Below are 24,563 nucleotides of genomic sequence, written 5' to 3' on the forward strand. Positions count from 1 at the left end.
GAAAGCTCATATATTTTCATGATTCAGACCTTTGTAATGAAAAGAAAGATTTACAGGAACAATGTCCCTTTGATAATTAAAAAGAACCCGAAAGGGGTTCCTTGGGGATAACAACATTTGAAGATGCATCGTCATGAAAAGAAGAACGGAATTAATGTGATCTGATGGTGTCTGCCATACGTTCAGATTTCGTAGGTACTATTGTTCCTCGCAATATGGTGGCGTTGCCTGAACATAAGGTTCTGAATCCTCCCCTTCTTCATCATCCTCATCCGCATCGACCCAGTTACTGAGATGACGTTGTGAGACTGTGCCAGGACCATCCATTTCTGTATGTCCCATTTCAACATATGAAAAACAAACTCAGATTAGTTGATTGGCAATGGAAGATTGAATCGAATCCGTTACTGACTGTCACTAACCTTGAGCTTCTTCCACATGTTCTCTTTGCATTGCAGGGTAGCTAAAGTAGAGTCAGGAAAATTTTGCTGCTTCATTAATATAGAAAGTGCTCACCAACATATACTTAACATCAACTTAACTACATTGTAAACTCAGAGGAATTTCACATCTTTCCATGGTATGTTTTGGGAATGGCGGTTCTTTAAGGAGTTATCTGCCTTTTTCAACGTAATAAATACACCATCTTTCTTGCAAAAATTCACTATATTTGCAAGAATGGGTGATTATGAACACAAGTATCAAATATGATGTTCTTTTTCTTCATTTTCATTTCCACAATGTCCAAAATTCCTTGCTCTTGCAAACTATAGTGTTCTTTTAGCATTTTCACAAAAAGAATAGGTTAGTTTGCATAAAACACCAAGTATGATGATTCAAAATCCCAATCATCTCTCACTTCCTTTATGCCAATAAGTTAACCGGGACATAGGAACATTAAAGAGAATGATGGGTTGACAATGCAACTGAAACCTCACATTCCATAGGCACGTGTTCACCAAAAAAAATGAAATTTTAGGATACGTGTTGGTCGCCAAATTTCTTCCATCTTCTCTAGCTTTAGAGATGTGCATTGTGCTAATCCTCTGAATATCCCCATAACCATTTGTATTCAGATCTCTTTCCCTTTCTTGAGGAGGTCCGGTTGCACTTTTGGTGGCACTTGCTGTTTTTTTTAAAGTTTGAGTACATTAAAGTCATGAATGCATATGGCTCAGTCACAAGTTTAATAATGAGAGAAACAATACCTGAAAGTTCTGACCAAATTCTAGTGTGATCAGGATGTTCAGAATCATTTCCTTTTGGTCTCTCTTGTGGTTGGTCCTCTGTTCCACGAGTTGCAGGAGCCGCATTAAGTTCTGTGGAAGTTCTCCTGTCATGTAGCTGGGACACCAGCATGGTCGCTAGTACCAAAGTGGCATCAAAGTTTGAAACTGAGGCATCCTCTAGACCAAATTTAGGTGCCATCAGAATAGGCCTGTTTAATCCCCCCAAGACATGGTTTGTCAACTCCAGTATACAAAGAAGCAAATTTCTAAGTTTTCTAACTTTAAAATGTTTATCATTTCAAATATTTTCCTTGCACCATCTGTTTTTGGCTGAATTAATTGAATCAATGAAAATAAACAAAGCCATCACCAAAGTAGAATGGATGTAGATGATAGCCAGCAAACTGGCTGATTTTATAATTTGAAGCACCAATTTTGATGGTTTATACTTTCATGCATTACATTATTACATGAAACAACAAATGATCTCATGGAAGGTTCGATCCTGGCTCAGGTTGAATGCTGGCGGCATGCTTAACACATGCAAGTCGGACGGGAAGTGGTGTTTCTAGTGGTTTCATGTGTACACAGACAAGCAAGAACACTACAAAATACTCCATGTCCCACAAATAGAATCTGCTTTTACTTTGAAATACCAAGTCTAATATTTTTGGAGTTCCAAATTACATTAACATTTCATATTATTTGCTCAAAATGTTTCCTATTGCAATATTAGAGAATAAATGAACGTGGTTATCAATTCTTCCTCTGCAACCAAAAACATCTTATTGACACCCTGGTGAAAAGCTAAACTGTTTGACTCTTAATGTCAAAAGTGGACTCTAATTTATGGGCATAAATGGAGAAAAGAAGAAACCGAGTTCACATGTCAACTACTGCATCTCACTTCTATTTATTTTTAACTTTGAAAGCCCGTAATGAAGAGCCAAGGGAACAATTTAAAAGCATGTCGCACCAAGTAAATACGAGGACAAAGAATCCTTACTCGCCAGCTTTCTCAAAATATAAGTGTATGTCAACTTCACATCCTTCGCAAAATGAAAGAAATGCCTGTCGAACGAGTCATATAAGTGAAACAATCATGCCAAATGATTCCGAATCATAAATTAATGAATCAAACCAGTTGGAAACGTAAGGGCCGAAAACACTTTTGTATAACAAGGGGGCATACACATTACACAATATAGTAGCTGTCATGAAGCCATGGCGAATCATGATGGTAGCCAACCGTTAGGACACAATGTCCAAAAGGAGCTCACCATGTCACCCATACATGACAAACCATTCACTATGTGTTATTTACATGTCCGTACATCATTACGTTGAGAACTCATACAATACCATCACGTGAAGCGCAAATATAAAATCTTTGTTATTAAAATTAAATAACAAAAACATTAGTCACAGTATTATAGCAAATGACATGAGTCTTTAAAAGAATTCCTTTAAGATGACATTTTGATGTTGTAGATTGTGCAGGATTCTTGCTTGAAGAGGAATAAACTCTCTTAGAGTGACATTAGAATGAGGTTCTTAATCCAATAAGGGTACCTCTTATGGTAGGTTTCCTGCAGGATACTTCCATCGTAAATGTCCTAAACCAAAATATGTCACCTTCTTGGTCCCTTGCTATATTTCTTGCTTCAGCAAGAGTATCCACATGAAGGGAATATCCAGATTAGGGTGAAAGCTGACGTGTATAACTCATGAACAAAATATTTTAAGTCGTATAAATAATTAGCCCCATACGACAAATTGGGTTTCAGTTACTTGAGATAAATGTTTCACAGTACCTTCAACTCTTTCACACCAAAGGTTACATCTACAGGGTCTCCAGAATGTGTATATTGCACAAACTCTTCACAAGGATCTATCCACAACTGAGTGTGTAATGACGAATCATTTTCTACAATAAAATTTTTTGGCAAATTCCTGCATAAGATGAGATTGTTAAGAAGAAGAAAAAAGGAACTTTGTAGGATAACTTACCTTTACTCGGGTCTATATAGCTTCTAAGTTCAACAGCTTTCCCTCCAACTTCATTTGCGGCATCAGATGGTAACGCTGTGGTCTCTGTTGCTATGACAGTTATTTCCTGAAGGGTTGACTGAAAATTAGCTAGTAATCTGTTGAGGTCACGAGGTCTCACTACAAAGCTGCTTGGGAGCCTTCTTCTATCAAGAGAGAGATGTTGTACATCTGGTTCAACATTGCATGTAATCCAATATGATTTTTTCATACCTGAAGAAATCACAACCATTCCAGTGTGTTCAAGTACACTACCGTAACACTATTAAGATAAAAAAAAAATTATGAGACTAAGATGCTGCAACTAAGCACACATATAGCAACTTGATAGTCTGAAATATAACTACCACAAACCTTTTGGAAGGTCAAAAATACAATATTTGTTACTTGGATAGGAAGGCACTAGACAGGAGGAATGATGAACATTGCAAATGAAGGGCACAGAGAAACAATATTGGCATGTTGCTTGCATTCAAGTATATGTTTCATTGGATAGGATCATTGAAATTAAGATTTGAGGACTAAGCATAGTTTTGTATAGGTCCTACTATGTATATATTTTATATGAACATTTTTACGCAAAGGCAGATTGTCAGGATAGCAACACCAGATTGATAATTTTATCATGTTAAATTGCCTTTTCACATTCAATTGTCATTCAAGCTTGAAGGGACACTAAACTATTTACTTGCTACCAAGTACCAGAAGTAATTTATGACTTTCAGCATCATATTCTTATGAAAACCTGTGTGCCAGTGAAAAAAAAAATGGATGACCCCTTGAGTAGTAGTTTCTCTCCTAATTCTGTATTTGATTGTATACATAGTAGCACAATGACATCTCAAAACATAAGGGTAAACAAAGAAAACAATTCACCATTGTTGCAGTCCAAAGTCCACTGCACTTTTGATGCATCAGGATCGTGCAAAAGCACAGTCATATGGTCAATGCTTGTTAATGATGTCCTAAGAACAGAACAAATGGCCTGCATGCAAATTTGTAGAGTAAAACTCCCCATGTCCATATCAAATCAAGATAGTAAAATTTCATAGTGATAAAACCATACCTTCAAAAGGACGCTGCACTGCACTTGGGATCCAGCAACAGTGTACACATCAAAGAAGGAAGGTTTTAGTGTGATAGACTGATACGCAGACCTTGAAGAGTTAAGAGTATGCAAAGCTAACTGGCAGATAAGATAAAGCTGTCTTAGATCAATGATAATAAGAACATGATAATAATGAAACTAGTAAATGAGTAAATTAGCAACTCTCAGAAGTTCTCTTTCTACGTGACATCCCCAACTTTAAACTAAGCACCTTTTATCTCTTGAAGAAAGTACCTAAAACATATACCAATTATAGGGTCCCATCGTCGTGTGTCACATCTCATTTGTCACTTGCATATAGTAACACCTTAGGAAATGCCAAATAAACATACTAAAGGATTTCATTGTTATCCTTACCTTTTATTTCTCCTGTTTTTTTTGGCCTTTATCTCCTTTGATAATTTTCCTTATTTGACTGTAATTAGGATTGTTATTCCTATTTAGAGGACCAAGCTTGCTTAATGAATTTAAGTTTTCAATCCATAAAAGTTTTTATGGTATCAGAGCAAGGATTGATTGATCCGTCTCAAACATCAACGACGCCATGGCCGGAGATGACGCGGCGCCGCCACTGAAGAACGATGGAAACACCATCGATCCTAATTCTCCATATTATCTTCATTCCTCTGATTATCCAAGGCAGATGCAGGTAAACCTGATGTTCTCTCTGACAGCAACTATGAAGATTGGGCTCAAGAGATGAAGAATTTTTTGTTCGCAAAGAACAAAATCGGTTTCGTTAATGGTTCAATCAAAAAGCCAGAAGAGGAATCGGCACAATATATGTTATGGATGAGATGTGATGCTATGATAAAGGGATGGTTGACTACAACCATGGAGAAGGATATCAGATCAAGCGTCAAATACGCCAACACCGCTGCGGAGATATGGACCGACCTTGAAGAAAGATTTGGCAAGGAAAGTGCTCCTCGAGCATATGAACTAAAACAGACCTTGACCACCACGGCTCAGAACGGCACATTTGTTTCAGCCTTTACACCAAGATGCGAGGACTGTGGGACGAAATACAAACTGAGTCACCAACACCTTATTGCACTGCGGAAGGTGTACATGTGATGTTGGAAAAAGACTGAACGAAGGAGAGGCTCTACAAGTTTTTGATGGGACTTGATAATGAGTTTGCAACGATTAAGACTCAGCTTCTTGCCTTGAAACCAACTCCTACGCTTGGCACTGCTTATCATCTAGTCACAGAAGATGAACAACAAAGAGCCATAGCAGCCACAAGAAAACCCACACATGAGGCTGCTGCCTTTCAAAGCTTTGCTCATAACAGAAGGGAAGGAACCAATGACTCAACACCATAGCGTAACAAAGGCGGTACGAAGGAGGCAAGACGCAACGACAATGATGAAGTTGAAAATTGTACCTTCTGTGGTAGAACGGGACATAATAAAGATGGTTGCTTCAGGCGAATTGGCTATCCCGAGTGGTGGCCTGGAAAAGGAAAGAAAAAGAAAGGTCGACCCAAAGCTGCATTTGCCAACGCTAAAACCACACAAGTATCCATCATGACGAATGAGCAATATCAGGAGCTACTCAAGCACTTCAAGAACACTAACCAAGAAGGTGTAGGACCCGTCGGTAACATGGCTGGTAAAAATGTTGGCAACAATTCATGGATTGTTGATACATGTGCTATGGAACACATGACTTGTGATCCGAATCTACTTGAAAAAAGGGTAGATTGCAATCAGGAGGCACCTGTCACCATACCAAACGAAGATTCCATTCCAGTTAAAGGAAAAGGGAATTGCAATTTGCCAAACGGAATTAGAATTGGAAATGTGTTATTCATTCCTGATTTTAAATGCAACTTGCTCTCTGTTGATCGAATAACCACATATTTGAATTGTGCAGTGACCTTTTACCCCGATTTTTGTCTTATACAGGGCTTAATCGAGAAGAACTTGATTGGCATGGGTTAAGTGCTAGGGTGGTCTCTATCAAATAGATTCGGTGGCAGAAAAGAAAATGGCGATGATGGCTGCACCAGATGTTGAAGTTTGGCACAAAAGACTTGGTCACACTTCAGACTCCAAGTTACGTTATTTTGAGTTTTTTAAAAATCTTGTCCCTAGGTCAAATAATAGTGTTTACAATTCGTGTGTAAAGGCAAAACATACCAGACTTCCTTTTCCTAAAAGTTCTATTAAGACGATTGAGTGTTTTGATTTACTCATTGTCATATCTCGAGAAATTATCGAACTCCTTCGCTCATAGGGGCACGTTATTTTTTTACTGTTGTTGATGATTTTTGTAGAGCTATTTGGGTGTTTTTGCTTAAACACAAATCAGAAGCAAGCAATCATCTGATCAACTTGTGCAATATGATCAAGACTCAATTTGGAAAAGAAGTTAAAAGAATAAGGAGCGACAACAGAGGAGAATTCACCTCGGGTTTCATAAGTGATTTTTATGCTTCGAAAGGTATCATTTTTGAGACTTCTTGCCCAAACACCCCGCAACAAAATGGTGTCGCTGAACGAAAACACAGACACCTTGACATAGCTAGAGCCTTAAGTTTTGAGGCTAACTTACCCATCAAATTTTGGGAAGATTGCATCTTAACAACCACTTACATCATAAATAGGCTTCCTTCCAAAGTTATAAACTTTAAAACTCCTTTTAAGGTTCTTTTTAAGCAAAAAGCAGAATATGACCACATGAGGGTTTTTGGTTGTTTGGTATATGCTAGAAGAAACAAAGGGAGATAAGTTTGAAGCGAGGGGGAGGCCTGGGGTCTTCATCGTATACCCTCAAGGACAGAAAGGATATCGTACATATGACATTGATACACACAAAATCACTGTCTCAAGGGATGTAAAATTCGTAGAAACGAGTTCCCTTTTATGGTGACCAAAGACAAGGTAAAAGAAGATTGTGCAGAGATAAGAGAAAGTGATTAGGAAATTAAAGATGCAACTACTGATGACGCCCTTCGTACCTCGGAAAATATCGATGATGGTATTGAAGTTGAAAAGGCAAGGGAGAATATTGAAGAAACTAATGAGGAGTTGACCACAGATGCCCAAGTTGTACTTAAAGACCCCGTGAACGACCTTGTAACCCAAGACACAGAAACGACTACACAAGTTCAAAGAGAGAAAAGGAATAGAGCACCACCGAAACGGTTTGAAGATTTCGTCGTCAAGCTACCACCTTCGATGGACCACGCATGACCCACAAGCCATCAAGCTTCTTCAATGGTACAATCCCTAACTTGCTATCTTTCTTATGACAAATTTTCTGATAAACATAAGGCTTTCTTGTTAGCAATTAGCTCCAACAGTGAGCCAAAACATTTTAAGCACGCTAAGCAAGATGAAAGATGAAATCAAAGCCCTCGAAAACAATGGTACCTGGACCCTTGAAAACTTGTCTGAGGGTAAACGAGCCATCGATTCCAAGTGAGTGTATAAAATAAAATACAAGACAGATGGTGAAATCGAAAGATATAAGGCGAGATTGGTTGCAAAAGGATTCAGACAAATGGAGGGGGTCGATTTTCATGACACTTTTGCCCTTGTGCTAAATTGATAACAGTCAGAACACTCCTTGCTGTTGCAACCAAGAAGGATTGGATTGTACATCAACTTGATGTGAATAATTCCTTTCCTTCTTGCATGGCGACCTCAAAGAAGAAATCTATATGAAAATTCTAGATGGTTTTTCAAGAAAAAGAAAAAAACACGGGTTTGTAGATTGCGAAAATCTCTTTATGGCCTTCGTCAGGCATCTCGCAACTGGTACCAAAAGTTCACTTTGGCACTTACTGGATTGGGATTTCGACAAACCCATGTTGACGCTTCTTTATTCATATTCAACAATAATGATGTTTTTGTTGTTGCCTTGATTTACATTGATGATGTCATCATTGTCGGTAACATTGTCGCAAAGATACAAGAAGTAAAGTCCTTTCTCGATCAGAAGTTCAACATTAAGGATTTGGGTCCGTTGAAATATTTCTTGGGAATAGAAGTGGCACGTACACCTGATGGTATTGTGCTTAGTCAACGCAAGTACACACTTTATATTCTTGAAGACAGTGGTTTAATGGGATGTCGTCCGAGCTTGTTTCCGATGAAACAAAATTTACAGTTAGATCAAGGTCATGACAGTCCCAAGGTAGATGCTAACCAATATCGTCGTCTTGTTGGAAGAATGCTTTATCTCCAAACTACCAGACCAGACATTGCTAATTCAGTCAACATGCTTAGTCAGTTTGTATCTCTGATCCTCGACAATGTCACATGGATGCTGCAGTCAGAATCCTACGTTACCTAAAGACCACTCCGGGTCAATGAGTTTTTATACCAAAGGAAGGAGGTCTTGATCTTATAGCCTATTGTGACTCAGATTGGCTTGGATGTGCTTTTACACGACGATCTCGTTCATGTTACTTGCTACTTTTAGGTGGAGCACCCATCTCCTGGAAAACAAAGAAACAAACAGTTGTCTCAAGATCTTCCGCTAAAGAAGAGTATAGGGCTATGGCAACAACTATTAGTAAAGTCTTGTGGCTTCGTTGGTTACTTGGAATTCTACAGGCACCTCAAACTAGCGCTACACCTCTTTTCTGTGACAATCAAGCGGCTCGACATATTGCTAATAATCCTGTTTTTCATGAAAGGACCAAACAAGTTGAAATAGACTGCTACTTTGTCCGTGAGCATGTTGAATCACAGGAATCAAACCTCTCATTGTTGACACGAAAGTACAAGTGGCTGACATCTTCACTAAGGCATTGGGCACGGATCGATTACGCAAGCTACTTGACAAGTTAGGCATTCGAGACTTACATGCTCCAACTTGAGGGGGGGTAAAGGATTTCGTTGTTATCCTTACCTTTTTTTTCTCGTTGTTATTATCCTTACCTTTTTTTTCTCGTTGTTATCCTTACCTTTTATTTCTCCTGTTCTTTTTTGCCTTTATCTCCTTTGATAGTTTTCCTTATTTGATTGTAATTAGGATTGTTATTCCTATTTAGAGGACCAAGCTTGCTTAATGAAATTTAAGTTTTCGATCCATAAAAGTTTTTACATACGACCAGAGTTAGGCTATAAGATAAAGAATATTCTTACCACTGCAAACTATAATCCAAATGACCAAATTCAAACCAGAAACCTAAGGACACAAAGCAGGTGATTCCCGCTACAGACCTCTGAATCTCTGATCTACCAACTAAAGGAGGAAGATATATGGTAAATATAAGATTGGTTCCAATTAAAATTTTGTTTCAAAAAAAAAAGAATGCATACCTGTGTTTGTGTTTTTTGAATGTGGATGGAATGGTCTTTGAAGTGTATTACTTAACAAAACCTACGTTTTATGATAGCGTCTTACCTATTCCAAGGGTACTTGACTTGAAGACAGATGATAGGTAGAGGACCAAAATGATGTATTACCACCCCTCTAAAAAAGTTGTCTTCCAGAAAACTTGATGCCCAGTAGGTGAAAACAAACCCAAATGGAGGAACCACGGGATGGAATATCCCCACGTGCCAAGATTTGGGCAAGTGAACACCGCTCATGGGAAACAACCTAAGGAGCTTAAGGGGAGAAAGAGTACAAATACAAATGGCATGTGGCATGGTAGGGACTGGGAACTCATTCCCATCTTTTTCAACAATGAGCACAAAGAATTCCTAATGATTCAGATGGAGAGAGAATTTGGACGCACATAATAAGGAGCCCCAAATGATTGACGCAGGTGAATAAAGGAAGTTGATTAATTACATCAAATGGAGTTATATTAGTTGGATAGCCAAAAATAGCATCCCTAAGGTACGAAATATAACATCCCCAAGGTGCACAACCAAGGAGCATCTTGTTACCTATAATACTAGTGAACCCGGTTCAAGATGAAGCAAAATGTCAAAAGCATGCAATTAAGTAGCAAATCGCGTTTATGTGAAAGGATAATCGAGATGTTCATCACGAAAGAGGCCTTACACTGCTCAAGCTCCAATAATACCCATACAGAACATGCCCAACTATGATCATTTGTTCAATTTGAGAATGACTGAAGGAACACTTTATAAGTTGTCCATTTCCACTCATTGAGACTCAACTAGAATATGGTACGAGTTCAAATGGAAGGGGTTTACTATGCACTTTACTATGCAGCACAAGAACAGCAAGACCACTTCTCCCAAATGGACCATGTGATAATCTACTCCGTTCTTATACAACAAAGATTCAGGGGGTGTTTGGTTGGGGGTATTAGACAATAATTAATGGGAATGATATTGATTGTATTAGTTTGGTTCAAAAAAGGAATGAAAATGAAATGATTGATGATGTTTGGTTACAATTAATGTAATMAGTCATTATAATAGAAAGGTCAAAAAACCATTCCACTCCAAATTGGGTGGAATGAACCAAATTAATCAATCCCATCGCCTCCTCCAACATAARCAACCTCTCATCGTCTTTAGTTCAATACGTTGAAGAGATGAGTCCTTTTACCATCTTGAAATTCATTACGTTGAAGAAATCAATCGTGTTCCTCATCATGTGGGTTTGTTTCTATCTTCGATTTTGTTTGATATGTTCTCTGTGAAACCCTAATCGATTTCTTTGTTTCTCATATCCGATTTTCTTCGGTTCAATACGTTGAACAAATCGATCGATTTATTTGTTTCTCATCTTCGATTTTCTCATGTCCTTGTGAAACCCTTGATAGAAATCGAATTTGGGTTTTAAGAAGGAATCGGGATTTGGGTTTGTTTCTCGTCTTTCCATTTTGTTCGATTTGTTCCTTGTGAAACCCTTGATAGAAATCGAATTTGGGTTTTAAGAAGGAATGAGATTTGGGTTTGTGGAGATGACATCCTATCAGGTTAATACTTGATATAAAAAATATAAAATAGTGAGTTGTGGATGTGTTTTGTGTTGGTGAAGGCTGGAAGAGTGAGCCCCCATCCCATCTGTCTGTTGCCGGCGGAGATTTTAGAGGGTTAGGTAGCGTGGTGTTAGGGACGATGGTGAAGGGAGGGATAAGAAACAAAGAGGAGGGTGTTGTTGGGGGTTTTCGATCGGAGCAGGGAAGAGATGGCCAGATGATTGTAGATGGAGGTTGCTGAGTGGTGGTGGTTGTGAAGAGAGACAGAGATGGTTGGGGGAGGGTCATCACAGGGACCAAAACCGCAGTGGTGGTGGTGAATTTCGTCCCAGCCTTCATCTGTGTTCTTAGTCCCAACCTTCATCTATGTTCTTCATCATTGTTCCACCTTCATCTATGTTCTTCAAACAATCGATGTGATGTTTCATGGCTATAGTTTGGATAAGAAACAAGAAGAAAAATAGAGAGAGACTGTTATTGTAGGATGAGTTTTTTTAAACCATACATCAACAATGGAAAGTAATATAAAGCAATATAATATAATAAAATGGATATATTGATTCTTATTCCCTTATATATTCATTCCTATTTTCATTCTGATTCCTTGAAATGAACCAAACGCCCCCTCAGAGAAGCCACCCACAAAGTAGAGGATGGTCAAATGATTGATGACTACAATCATTAAGAATAATCTTGCATGTATCAAGCTTGAATGTCAAGTGACCTTCATATTACTATGATACAGAAGCTTCATGTAGCAAATAATTGTCTGTCATAAAGATGAAAACTGCTTCAAACAGTATGTTTAAATCAAACCTCTTGTAAGTAACCAACACAAATAAGGTAAAACTATGTTAAGAAAAATATCTTATTTTTAGTAAAATCTAGGTTATGTTCACTGAAAACGAATCAGAATATCAGGTGTCCTCTCCCTAGGGCCATATGGGTCCAACACTGAAAAAAAAGGGCCGTCTTTTCCTGTTCTATTATTACTTGTTCCTTCCGGTTTAGGCTTTCTCACTCTCCAAGGTGTAAGCTTGTAATATCAAAGGATAAAACAAGAGATTGTTTTGGCCAACAGAAGTAGGTCCATGATGTAATCACCACAAGTCCTGAGAGCCGATATAGAGTATAAACCGTATCAGCGAACATTGCAATGAAAAACTCTTCCAAACTTCTTCACGAATTGGATCTTAAATGATTCAAATTTTACACCCAAAACCCAAATTCAGCAGTAATCAGAAACATAAAATAACTCAAATCAACCAAGTAGGTGAATCAATCAATTGTTGTACTTATAGAAGGGGAAGAACCTGGGAAGGGGAAGCTTGGAGGGTGACCTCATTGCCAATGCGTGCCAGACACGTGATAGATCGGGCAAACGTCTTCAAAGCATTCCCACTGAGGCTCAACTCCATCCTTGTCTTCTCCGCAACAGCAGAAGTGGCGGGAAAAGTTAACCCTCGCTCGCTTTGCCTTTTGAAGCAGTTTCTCGACTTGTATATTGCCTTTTACAACAGGTTTCGTAAAGCCCCCTAATTTACTTGGAGGTTTCATAAAGCCCCCTTAATTTACTTGGAGGGTTCATAAATCCCCCCTAATTTACTCCGGCCTAACTCCGTTGCAACTATCATTTAACCCTACAGATTTCCAAACCAAATCGCTTCTAGTTCCCTCCCTCTACACATTTTTCCCAATACCTTGACACGCCTTCTACACATTTCATAATACCTTGACACTAGGTTGTTCATTGGTTGACATTCATTGGATGTGAGGGGAAATCGAACCTATCCAATCATCCATTGGATGTTGGATTTTGCTAATCGATCTGATCTGATTAATATTGGATAACCGATCCAATCCAATCCAATCCAATGGATGATTTGATTGATTCAGTTCCATTCATTTGATACTTTTATTGGATATCCAAAGGATGATCCGTTGGGACTGGATCCATCTAGTGTGCTAATTTCATCCAATTCTCCGACAATGATACAAATTCATTAATCACTTTCAATATGTGTTAAAACAACACAAAGGAAGTAAAAAATTCATAAAGTACACTAGTTGTCCATTTTTCGTATTTTGAAGACCAAACTGGTCCCGCTCTTACCATCGTTAGTCGAGCAGTTATTAAGTGTGTCATGTGCCCATCACTTGAGGAGCAAATGCGTCTTTTTACCCCTATTATTCATTTTTTTTAAATAAAAATAATACATATTATACATAAAGATTAATTAATATAATACATAGTTATCCACTCCCTATGAAGCATCTTTCCCTCCCTTTTTCCGGTTAAACACCCCTCTCCTACCTTATCTCCGGTGAAATCCCATTCCGCTTTCTTAACCACTCCCATGTGTTTGAACCCCTCTCATTCTTGTAACTGCCCCATCTTCATATCTAGTCTTGCCTAATAAAAATAATAAAATTGTAAAATTAACAATAATCCAAAGAAATGTATTTAAAACAAGTGTTAATATAATTACATCATATCTAGTCAAGAAGAGTAGAAGAGGATTGAAATTTGGACATATCAATTACAAAGCCCAAGTCCATAAGTCCAACAGACCGCACATATCAATTATAAGCCCAAATAATCAAAATGTTAATATTTATATATATACCGGGTGCGGGGCGGGTCGGGGGATACAATACCCRGCCCCGGCCCCGGCCCCGGTCCCGGTTTGCCTCTACCGGGGATCCCCGGCCCCGGCCCCGGTACCCGTTTTAGCGGGGAATCCCCGTCCCCGTCCGGGTCGGGTGAACCGGGTTCCCCACCGGGTCGGGCCAAATCACCATCCCTATTCATATACAACAGAACAATCACCATGTAAAATCGTCAAAAGCAAACACTAATGAAATCATCCTTATGAAGATCCATGGGATTCTTCTTGTGAAGATCCATGGAATCGTCCCTGTATATATCCGTGAAGATTCGTTGGAAAATTCGTTGCTAAAGGGTGACTCTTAACTAAAACCATCACAAAAGTTGGTATCTAAATTGTTGACGGGTAATTCATATTAGTAACAGATTACCCAAGTATTCTCTGAATGATCAATTGATATTTTCTTGAAAAACATCGGATTTTACTGAACCATTAGTATTTTCTCGGTGGTCCGTCGGTAATCACCTACGGAAATTTCTTGGGTGATTTTTGTGAGTAAAAATCATTTGTTTTGTAGTAAGGTATTTTAGACATAACACAATTTAAAGGTCGTGGAGTTAATAAAAAGAAACACTTTAGATCATGTTCCTGATTGAAATCTCAATTAATTTCATTTCATCAATGGACCCAAAAAAAGGCAAAAGGTGTACTAATATCAAATTAAGTAACAAAAATATCACAATAAATAAAATGCCCTTGATTTATATTTAGTTTGTGATTTAAACATAGAAAATATAAACTTGCATACTTTGAAAAACCGAAAAATGGAATGAGAAAAAGGGAGGTGGGGTCCCGTCAACAATTGAAAAAGGAACGTTTGCTATCCACGACTAGTGCATGGGGACCAGAAGAGGTGTCAGAGCAGCAGGGAGGGGTGCAAGGTGATAGAGTTACTAGAGGAGGTTGACGATGGTAATTAGATGATGTAGAGTCGACAAATGGAAAGTGATAGCGATGCACTAGGTCCGAGCCTTTTCGGCATGAGCCAAGGCCCTGCAAGCTTGTTTCCGTAAGCAAAACAAAGAGCCTAGACTTTCCAATCTCATTTTTTATAAGCAAAAAATGAGCCCAAGGTCGGGTGTGAAAATAGGTTCGATTAGGATTTATCAAAATCTTAGCTTGGGATTTTAGGCCCATGCTCTTTTGGGATTATGAAAAAAAAAAAGAAATTGGATGATCAGGCTTCAAGGTCAAGCCTAGGCTTGGTTTCGAGCTTGCCAAGCCAATGCCTTTTTGGACCGCAATTAGGGTTTCAGGCTTTTGTGCATCTCTAAAAAATGATACTAGCAAAGTTGTCTACATATCTATATGCATGCCTATCTATTAGCACTATGTTAAAAGAAGCCACACATGAAATGTTTTTGATAACTACAATGATGCAAAATAATAAATAAATAAATAAATATATATATATATATATATATATATATATGATTTATGACGATGCTTTAAAAGGAACAAGGTTCACAACAGGTTCACCAAGCTCCACCAAATCAAGGCCAATCCCATCAATTATAGGATAGATGAAAGAAAGTGATTAGAGTTAGTTATAATTAACCATCTCACATATATTTCTTCGATTTCATCATTTGAAATTGTCTTTCGGTTTGATTTAAGAAAGTTTGGATTTTACTCTCCATGTGGATTAGTACTTGGTATGTTACCATTTTTATAACTTGTTTAAAATGACAACTGCTTGACAAGTGTGTATAATTGCGCTAGTCTCCTTATATGCTTTGAATATTCAATGTATTAAGCACTCATTCTATAGTTTTTAGATAAATATTTTCTTTTTATCCCAAATCTTGAGTCATTTTCATCACTTTATTTTTCCCTTTATTGTTTTATGGAGCTAAGTGTATGATCTACTTGTTTCTACACCAAAGGATGGCTAAATTGATCAAAATGCAGGTTGTGTTATGCTACAACATTCATGCAGTAACATCTGGTGTAATTGCGTCTTTTTGGAGGACTGCTTGTATTTACCTGCTGAATTTCATCAAGACAAACTCTTTTAAGCTGGAACCACGTCTAGAAGCTCCCCTGAATGATCTTTGGGTTAACGTCCATTTTGTAATTGCCATGTCTAGCTTTTGTACCTTACTGTACTTTAACTTTGACTTTTGTTAATTTTTTGCCCCAATTTTTTGGGTTTTATCTTTTCCCCTCTCCTTTTGTATAAATAGAGAAGGTTAGGTCTTTTGCTAGCAATGTCTTTAAGGATGAACAGCGGAGTGAATTTGGCTCATGGGAATGGTAGTCAACAAGTTTAAGAAGACAGAAATAACATAGACTCTGACCATTTTATTGATGATCCAGGTATATGTGATGTGTATGTAGATATGTGTCATCTTTTGGGGACTAGTATAATTATTTTTCAATGATGAAGTTAAAAAATTATCGACTTTTCTTATTTTAGTTGTTGATGGAAGCTCACACAAAAGAGTAAGAGGGCCAACATATATGCCAAGTATTTGGGCTCAAGAAGAAGGGGATCGTATTCCACTTCTGTTCAATGAATATGGCCAACCAGTTGACAAGGAAACTACTAATAGTTTGAGTCATTTCATGGGATCTTTGGCAAGAAGTGGAAAGTATTGTCCAGTTGATATTTCATGGCATCAAGTTAGCACAACTAAGAAAGGAATGTTACTAAACTTTATAGAGGTATACTTGACGTAAATTTGATATATCATGTTATTAGCATCTAACTTATTCTTGTTTGTTAGACAAAATTTGATCTTCCACCGGGATCTGATGATTGGATTTTAAAATCATTTGCAAATAATGTGAGAAATTGGAGGCCAAGAATAAAGAAAGATTACTATGATCCATCTCTATCACTTCAAGAGCAAATAAAGTCTAAGCCTAAGAGAGTTCGTCCGGATCAATGGATGAACCTTATCGATAATTGGAACAAAGAAGAGGCTAAGGTATATTATTACAATGAGTTATTTCAAAACAAACTGAAAGGATCTATACTTTGCTTTAAGATTTTTCTGTATTAAATGGAGTTTAATGATAAATTCATAAGTAGCTGTCAGTAAGGTATTTTGTGTTTCATTTTTGGTTTTTTAACTGTTTTGCCTATATTGAACAGTCCTTTGTTGTTATGTTGATCTTTGATCCGGCTGTTAATGTTACCATTTCGGGACTTTTTTTATCAATATGGGATTGATCTATTCATGCTTACCTATATGTTGTTGCTTTTGCTGTTTTCTACTTCTCTCTGGTTCCTTTCATTAATGATAAAATCCCTGTTGGATTTATGGTCAATACTCTGTGTTGGATCATCTATAAACATCAATCTTCTCTTGGCCCATTTACTTGTTTTAAGGGACTGTTTACTGGCTGTTTTTGTGTGGCAAATCCTATAAAAATCATAATTTGGTAGTCATTTTTTATAATAATATTATAAAGTATTAGTGTTAGTTTTTTCTTGTTTTGAGGGACTGTTTGCTGGCTGTTTTCTTACAGTTGTCACAACCAAACCAACTAAATTAATTAAGCCTGCAATGATCAAGTTCAATCACAGTAACTTAAAGCAGGAAGCTTCATATCAATAATCCATTCACTTGTTTTGAGGGACTGTTTGCTGGCTGTTTTTGTGTGGCAAATCCTATAAAAAATCGTAATTTGGTAGCCATTTTTTTATAATAATATTATAAAGTATTAGTGTTAGTTTTTTTCTTGTTTTGAGGGACTGTTTGTTGGTTGTTTGCTTGTTAGTGAGTGTGTCATGATCGGGTGCTAGTCTTACGTATGATATATTCGTTAGGTTTTCAACATATGTTATATTCTTTTTACATTTGTCTATTAGAAAACTTTTTTGTGAATTTGCTTGTTTTGCTACTAATGTGATAACAAAAGCAATATGGCAATGAGTAATAAATACAGAAATTTTTTATTCAGTATATGGAATTATGGATACGTAACTACCTCTCGGCAAAAGTTACACACAAAGATTTGACATAACTTTACACTTGGCTTCTCATGGATATATAATTTATCCACTTCTAGCTTATAGCCTTATATGTCATTTTCAGAAAATCAGTGAAAGAAATAAGACTAGTAGGGGATATAAGAAGATGATGCAAATTACAAGGAAAAAAAGTTATGCTCGAGTTCGTGAAGAACTAAAGGTAATGTAGTTATTCATATAGTTGATGTAATATGCATATTTATTTACCTAAATATATATCTGGGTTGTTACAGGAATCTTCGTTTGGACGTGAACCTAGTCGAATGGAGTTGTTTGTTGCATGTTTTTTCTAAAAACGGCATTGCCAAAAATGTCGAAGCTGCAAATGCTATTGTATGTTATATTTATAATTTGCCGATTACATATGCAAGTTTTACTTGAACTATAGATTAGTTTTCACAAGTTTTATCTTATTTGTTAGTGATATTTATTTGACTCTAGGAACAAATGCTAGACCTTAACTTTCAACTTCCCGAGGGCTCACTTGATAAGCCGGGGCCTAATGATGTATTCTCAAAAGAGATGTGAAAAGACAAACATGGCAACGCTCACATGTATGGGCTAGGTGTTTGAGGTTCAGATATATGGGGTGTCTTGCCAAGTCGCTCTGCTGTTATAGGGAGAACATGTTGTGGAAAAGAGCATATAAAGATGTTAGCAATGAAGTAGCTGAGCTGAAAGCTATGGTATTAGAGATGCAAGGGTCAAATGAAAATATTTCTAGTAATTCAAGTGTTCCCGTGACATCAATAAATCATCCTAAAGCTACTACCGAACTTCAACCTCTAAAGGTACGTGTCTTTCTAAAACTTAAATCCTAGGGTAAAGTAGTTCCTTAGCTAGAAGAATAAAGTTGTATTTATGTGACTGATGAACATTGTTCTTTAATCTTAGAAGAATAAAGTTGCACTTGAAGTGTTCCCGTGCATTTTTTTTAATAAAATCTTAGAATCTCGTTTTTCAATCATGTTTTTGTAGGTTGGGGATGTTGTTCATCTTAAGAGCATCATAAATTCCATGGAAATTGTGGCAAGAGGACGTGTTAAGAACTTAGATCCAGATGAATTGGTTGGTGGCGAGGAGATTGGTCCAAATTGGTGTGAGGTACATGTTTTGGTTGCTATTAAAAGGAGGGAACGTTTGGTTAGACCATATGGATTGTTTATTATAATTGAAGACGTTATTGGAGCAACAATCGCATAGCCTTGTCCTTTCACTGTGGTATGTTAATCTTTGATAAAGTGTAGAATTTTTTTTTATTATATAACTTTAAGCTCATACATCTGTTTTATAATTGTAGGTTGTGCATGACGAAGATTGATATCTCTCGTTTGTAGGGCACAATAAGATTTTTGTATTTGCGTTATTCTTGTTCGTTACTTAGTTTGTCATGATACAACTTTCTGGTGGATACATAGCTTGGTAGTTGATACTCATATAAATACTTGTACAACTTCAAATTTTGTTCTATCGAATCACTCTCATATATGCTTTTAAATGTAATATTATAACGCAAATACAAAAATCTTATTGTGCCCTACAAACGAGAGATATCAATCTCCGTCATGCACAACCTACAATTTAAAAACAGATATATGAGCTTAAAGTTATATAATAAAAAAAATTACACTTTATCAAAGATTAACATACCAAAGTGAAAGGACAAAGTCATGCGATTGTTGCTACAATAACGTCTTCAATTGTAATAAACAATCCATATGGTCTAACCAAACGTTTCCTCCTTTTAATAGCAACCAAAACAAGTACCTCACACCAATTTGGACCAATCTCCTCGCCACCAACCAATTCATCTGGATCTAAGCTCTTAACACGTCCTCTTGCCACAATTTCCATGGAATTTATGATGCTCTTAAGATGAACAACATCCCCAACTTACAAAAACATGATTGAAAAACAAGATTTTAAGATTCTAAGATTTTATTAAAAAAAATGCACAGGAACACTTGAAGTACAATTTATTCTTCTAAGATTGACGAACAAGATTCTAAAATGTTCATCAATCACATGAATACAACTTTATTCTTCTAGCTAAGGAACTGCTTTACCCTAGGATTTAAGTTTTAGAAAGACACGTACCTTTAGAGGTTGAAGTCCGGTGGTAGCTTTAGGACGATTTATTGATGTCACGGGAACACTTGAAGTACTAGAAATATTTTCATTTGACCCTCGCATCTCTAATACCATAGCTTTCAGCTTAGCTACTTCATTGCTAACATCTTTATATGCTCTCTTCCACAACATGTTCTCCCTATAACAGGTAAAGCGACTTGGCAAGACACCCCATATATCTGAACCTCGAACATCTAGCCCATACGTGCGAGCGCTGCCATGTTTGTCTTTTCCCATCGCTTTCGAGAATACATCATTAGTCCCTGGCTCATCAAGTGAGCCCTCGGGAAGTTGAAAGTTAAGGTCTAGCATTTGTTTCAATAGTCAAATAAATATCACTAACAAATATGATAAAACTTGTGAAGAGGTTCTTGTCTAAGAACTTGTAAAAATTCATCCATCACCAACCGTTGTTGAGATGCGCTAGTGTTTGAATTATCCTGCATTGTGTAAGTTTGTTAATCCATCCATCATTTATAATAACTTTATTCAGTTAATTAAAAAATTCAGTGCATTATTCATTAGTTCAGAGAGTGAATAGAAACTTACAAAACGATAATCTAATAATCATATATATGCATCGTCAAAATGAATGCAGAACTTGAAGAACGGTCTGCGATTTATATAAATGAAAACCAAGAAGCATTCAGGGGCCGTTTACCAAATGCTTACTCGGATAAACGCTTACCAAGTCAAATTCCCTTACTAGATTAATATAGCAAGGACCAAAAATCTTACCTGGTAAGAGTTAAGGCACGGACCAAAAGTCTTACCCGGTAAGTGATGGCGAAGACTCTTACCACGGTTAGCGCTTACTGGGTAAATTGTTACATACGATGTCGTTTTGATAGACTAAAATCTTACCCGATAAGTAAGCAATAGAGTTGAATTCATCTTTAAGCACTTACCGGATAAGTGTTTAGGTAAACGGCCCCTCAGCCCCCTTACAATTTCAAAATGGAAGGACAGATTATAAAATTTATGTACAATACGGATCCTATGAAAAAAATGTGAAGCTCAGGTCTGTAAAACGATCAAACAAAGACAATAGAACTTACTCGTTGATTGCCCTGCCAAGATGCACGTAATCTCAACTTTGATCGTATCCACTAAGATGCAAACAGATCCAGCCACACATAGCAGACAAATTTTTAAAGTTAACACAAGTTATTACTTTCAAATCAAAATGTAACCCACAGTGACCATTACTCTACTTAATTAAGTTTAGGAATGTTGTTTCAAAGGTGGATGTAAACCAAATGGACCAAAATTGTAGTTTAAAATTGCGGCTCAGATCTGTAAATAATCGAAAAAGAGGATAAATCCACCATGGCTGCAAATGGATGCCCTGCCAAGATGCGAATAATCTTTAACTTTGATTGAATCCATTTAGATGCATTCAGATTCATCATCACAGCCTCTTAGAATCACTAAAAACAGTATCTTCTCTACTATAAAGAATCGTAGAGAGGAAACCCAGAAAACTGAAAACCCCAGAAAGCACATGAACGTAGTCCGTAATATACAAAAATACTCCTTCCGTCCCAAAATAAATGTCCACAAGAATAGGTCATTTGTAAAATGAGCATCTATAGAAGGTTATATACCTAAGTAACACCAAGACCAACAACAACAGTTAAGAAACTGTTGATCTTGTGTATAGATAAAGCTTCCAAAGAGAAGGGTTGTTAATTTCAAGATAAAATCATCAGCCACAAAGAAGGATGTTTGACTAAATAAAGTCAAAATCAGAGTTTGGTATGAACAGAGGGGGGCAACCACCCTTAGAAACCATCATTTTCATCCCCTCTCTGAATGGAGCTGGTTCACATTACATATCCAAATGTTTACCATTTCCCTCCAATTATTTAAATTCGAGAACGCTTGGAGGAAAAAGAAAGCTTTCAACGTCAATAAAAATTCAAGGCTCAGATTTGTAAAACAATCGAACAAAGAGAATAAAACCACCATGGCTGCAAACTAAATGGTTGCATTGTCGAAGAACAGATACAATCATGTCTTCTTTCTTTCACATAACCATTTGGGTTACCCTGCCAAGATGCGAATTATCTCTAACTTTGTTCATCATCATAGCCTCTTAAGAGCATCTCCATCATATCTTGGCAAGATAATCCACTCATCTCATTTTATAGAAGAGATGGATAAAGAAACCTTAGGGGCAGTTTGGTTGGTTTCCAATTAAATCCTGTATGAATACAGCTGTCTGTGCAGATTAATACATCTGTATAGAATGGGAAGGTTTTTCAATAGATGGAAGCACCATATTTTTTAATCGGGAGCGGCAGGTTTGTGTAGCCAACCAAAATATGCCACTTTTTATATCATTAAGCCACTACAAAACAGTCATGTATAGCTAACCGAATAAGCAATGTATCATTAAGCTCATTAAGCGGCTAACAAACAGGCCCTTAGTGAGGGACCAAGAGTATAGTTTACTCTCAACGATTATAACAAGATCAACAGCAACAGCAAAGAAACTGCTAATCTATGTGAAGGGTTGTTGATTACCGGGAAAAAATCATGGGCCACAAAGAATGATGTTTGACCAAATGAAGTCAAAATCAGAATTTGGTACGATCAAAGGGGCAACCACCCTTAGGAACCATCATCTTCATCCCCTCTGAAAATGCCTCATGTTATCTGAGTGTGGAGTTGTTTATATTACAAACCGAAATGCATCCTTTCAATCCACTTTTGGAGGAACTCAGATCTGCAGATTTGGGTTCAGACAAAGGGGATCAGAAATCACCATGGCTGCAACACATTCAGGTTGCCCCGCCAAGACACTTGCCAAGTTTCACCCAGTGCCGAGAACCCTATGCTCAGAAATGTCAAATGCAGAAAAATATCATCACATCCACTATAATGTTTCAGTAACCATGGCAACAACCTCCTATATGTCTCCGGAACAGAAATGTTAGGGACCATCTTTAAAGCAAAATGAATACAATGGCAAGTAGACGAAGGTGAGAAGTTTAAGAAGGGATTTGGACTCTTGATCACTTTTAATCATGTAAATCATAAGGACCAAAGTGAAGTTAACTAAAAACCAAACCAAACCAAACCAGACAGACCAGAAATTCCCAGTAGAAAGTCCGGTTCAAACGGGAGTAGAGCAACTATTTTAGGGAAGACTGCGTTTTGTAGTTTACTCTTTGAACAAACAATCAAAATTTTATTCACAATTAAAACTATAAAAGATCAAGAACAATCTTCAATAAGATTGTGATTAAAAAATATATATTTCATAGTTGATTTGAAAAACAAAACATTATCAAAGTAAACGGTTAAAACAAAATAGCCAAAAATAGTGGTGAAGCTAGAACCTCCCATGGTAAATGGAACAATGGAAAAAAAATAACCATAACATAATAGATGTTGCAATTGTTAGTATAAGTACATTATATACATAAGATGGACACAAATTAACTATTACAGAGATTCAACGAGTGTTAAGTAGTAATGCATTCAGCAACAGATTAAGGTCCAAGCAGGTCCCATACACCCACTCGACTGATTTTCGCAACCAAATTTTTTTTGGGGATGAAGGGTGTGCCCACTAAACTTTGAGGAAAAAAATACAAGTAACATCAACCAAAAAACAAAAAAAAAATCCCACAAAATCAACCAATATCTTATGTCTGTTGCTGTTCAACAACACATCCAGCTAGAAACATCACTATAAATCCCTTCAACATTCATTCATATGTACAGCACAGCGAAGGGCACAGACAAAGTAGCAGGTATCGTATAATTCGTATAATCACATAACTTAAATTGTCACAGAATTCGTATCAAAGTTGTTACGACTAAGAGATTAAACTTAAATCACTTGTAGTCAATGAAAATGAAAATGTTACCTATAAGCAGAAGGATCGAGATAAATCAACCTATTCTGTTCAATAACCTAAACCAACATATGTTCTATTTAGAGTTTTTAAGGTTAGTTTACATTATCATTTAGTTGATCAAACATGACTAGTTAATTAGAGCATCTCCAACAAATTCTTTATATATACTCCAAACTAGATAACGAAAAGTTAAAATCTCTAAAATAAATCAACCGATTTTTTAAAAGCTTGATGTCAGCTTTGCGCTGCTGTAGCTTTTTGCGCACAACTTTCATCTCGCAGCTCCAAAATTCGTGATTCCAGTTGCATTTGAAAGATAAAACATATATCTACATCTTTGAGATTTTGAGTTTTCTCAAATTCAATGTGCAGATACGACTTATTCTGTGTCAAAGTCTGTAGATGGGTGCTGGACAGAAGCTACGTACTTTACTCCTTTCTTCCTAATTTCAGAACGGTGTTCTCTCGTCTGTTTTTCATAGATTCAAGCTACGATTTTGATATATTATATGTCACTCCCTAATTTGATCTTAAAGTTTCAAGCTCTGAGCTTCAAAGTTCAGTGAACGAGGTTTGCAAAGACAAATGTTTGTTTTAACGACTGTTTTGCGCAGCTGTGAGAAAACATGCACAACTCACTCAATTTTCATCCAAAA

The 24,563-nt window shown here is 36.9% G+C and overlaps 2 protein-coding genes across 4 annotated transcripts; one reads left to right on the forward strand and one right to left on the reverse strand.

Moving 5' to 3' along the window:
• Nucleotides 1-14: 14 nt before the first annotated feature.
• Nucleotides 15-12,705, reverse strand: LOC112518293 (DNA repair protein rad9). Of its 3 annotated transcripts, none has more exons than XM_025125939.1 (10): nucleotides 12,568-12,705; nucleotides 4,345-4,464; nucleotides 4,155-4,263; nucleotides 3,240-3,491; nucleotides 3,044-3,156; nucleotides 2,236-2,300; nucleotides 1,209-1,438; nucleotides 985-1,126; nucleotides 423-445; nucleotides 15-329 (listed from the first exon to the last, which is right to left on the reverse strand). In XM_025125939.1, exons 1-10 carry the CDS (start codon nucleotides 12,670-12,672, stop codon nucleotides 199-201), a joined length of 1,290 nt encoding a protein of 429 aa, XP_024981707.1. In that variant the 5' UTR covers nucleotides 12,673-12,705; the 3' UTR covers nucleotides 15-198. The 3 variants fall into 3 exon arrangements, with proteins under 3 accessions (XP_024981707.1, XP_024981706.1, XP_024981708.1); XM_025125938.1 differs by having other exon boundaries at nucleotides 423-463; XM_025125940.1 differs by having other exon boundaries at nucleotides 423-463; nucleotides 4,345-4,362; nucleotides 12,568-12,689.
• A 3,428-nt stretch (nucleotides 12,706-16,133) lies between these two features.
• On the forward strand, nucleotides 16,134-19,226 carry LOC112517716. The gene is made up of 9 exons (XM_025125100.1): nucleotides 16,134-16,179; nucleotides 16,343-16,548; nucleotides 16,653-16,856; nucleotides 17,970-18,070; nucleotides 18,139-18,238; nucleotides 18,347-18,429; nucleotides 18,525-18,696; nucleotides 18,884-19,009; nucleotides 19,206-19,226. The coding sequence occupies exons 1-9, from the start codon at nucleotides 16,134-16,136 to the stop codon at nucleotides 19,224-19,226; spliced, it is 1,059 nt and encodes a 352-aa protein (XP_024980868.1).
• Nucleotides 19,227-24,563: the final 5,337 nt, after the last annotated feature.

Source organism: Cynara cardunculus (genome assembly GCF_001531365.2).
Source record: "Cynara cardunculus var. scolymus isolate 2C chromosome LG 9, CcrdV1, whole genome shotgun sequence".
Lineage (NCBI taxonomy): Eukaryota > Viridiplantae > Streptophyta > Magnoliopsida > Asterales > Asteraceae > Cynara > Cynara cardunculus.

What these genes read in the sequence shown, in the direction of transcription:
- LOC112517716 (XM_025125100.1), top strand. Translation starts at nt 16,134, where the DNA reads ATGTCTTTAAGGATGAACAGCGGAGTGAATTTGGCTCATGGGAATG. An exon ending in GGAACAAAGAAGAGGCTAAG is followed by an intron (nt 16,857 to 17,969) that starts GTATATTATTAC and finishes TGTCATTTTCAG; the next exon opens with AAAATCAGTGAAAGAAATAA. An exon ending in GATGTATTCTCAAAAGAGAT is followed by an intron (nt 18,430 to 18,524) that starts GTGAAAAGACAA and finishes CTGCTGTTATAG; the next exon opens with GGAGAACATGTTGTGGAAAA.
- LOC112518293 (XM_025125938.1), bottom strand. Translation starts at nt 12,672, where the DNA reads ATGGAGTTGAGCCTCAGTGGGAATGCTTTGAAGACGTTTGCCCGATCT. An exon ending in AGTGCAGCGTCCTTTTGAAG is followed by an intron (nt 4,264 to 4,344) that starts GTATGGTTTTAT and finishes ATTTGCATGCAG; the next exon opens with GCCATTTGTTCTGTTCTTAG. An exon ending in ACATGTGGAAGAAGCTCAAG is followed by an intron (nt 330 to 422) that starts GTTAGTGACAGT and finishes TGGGACATACAG; the next exon opens with AAATGGATGGTCCTGGCACA.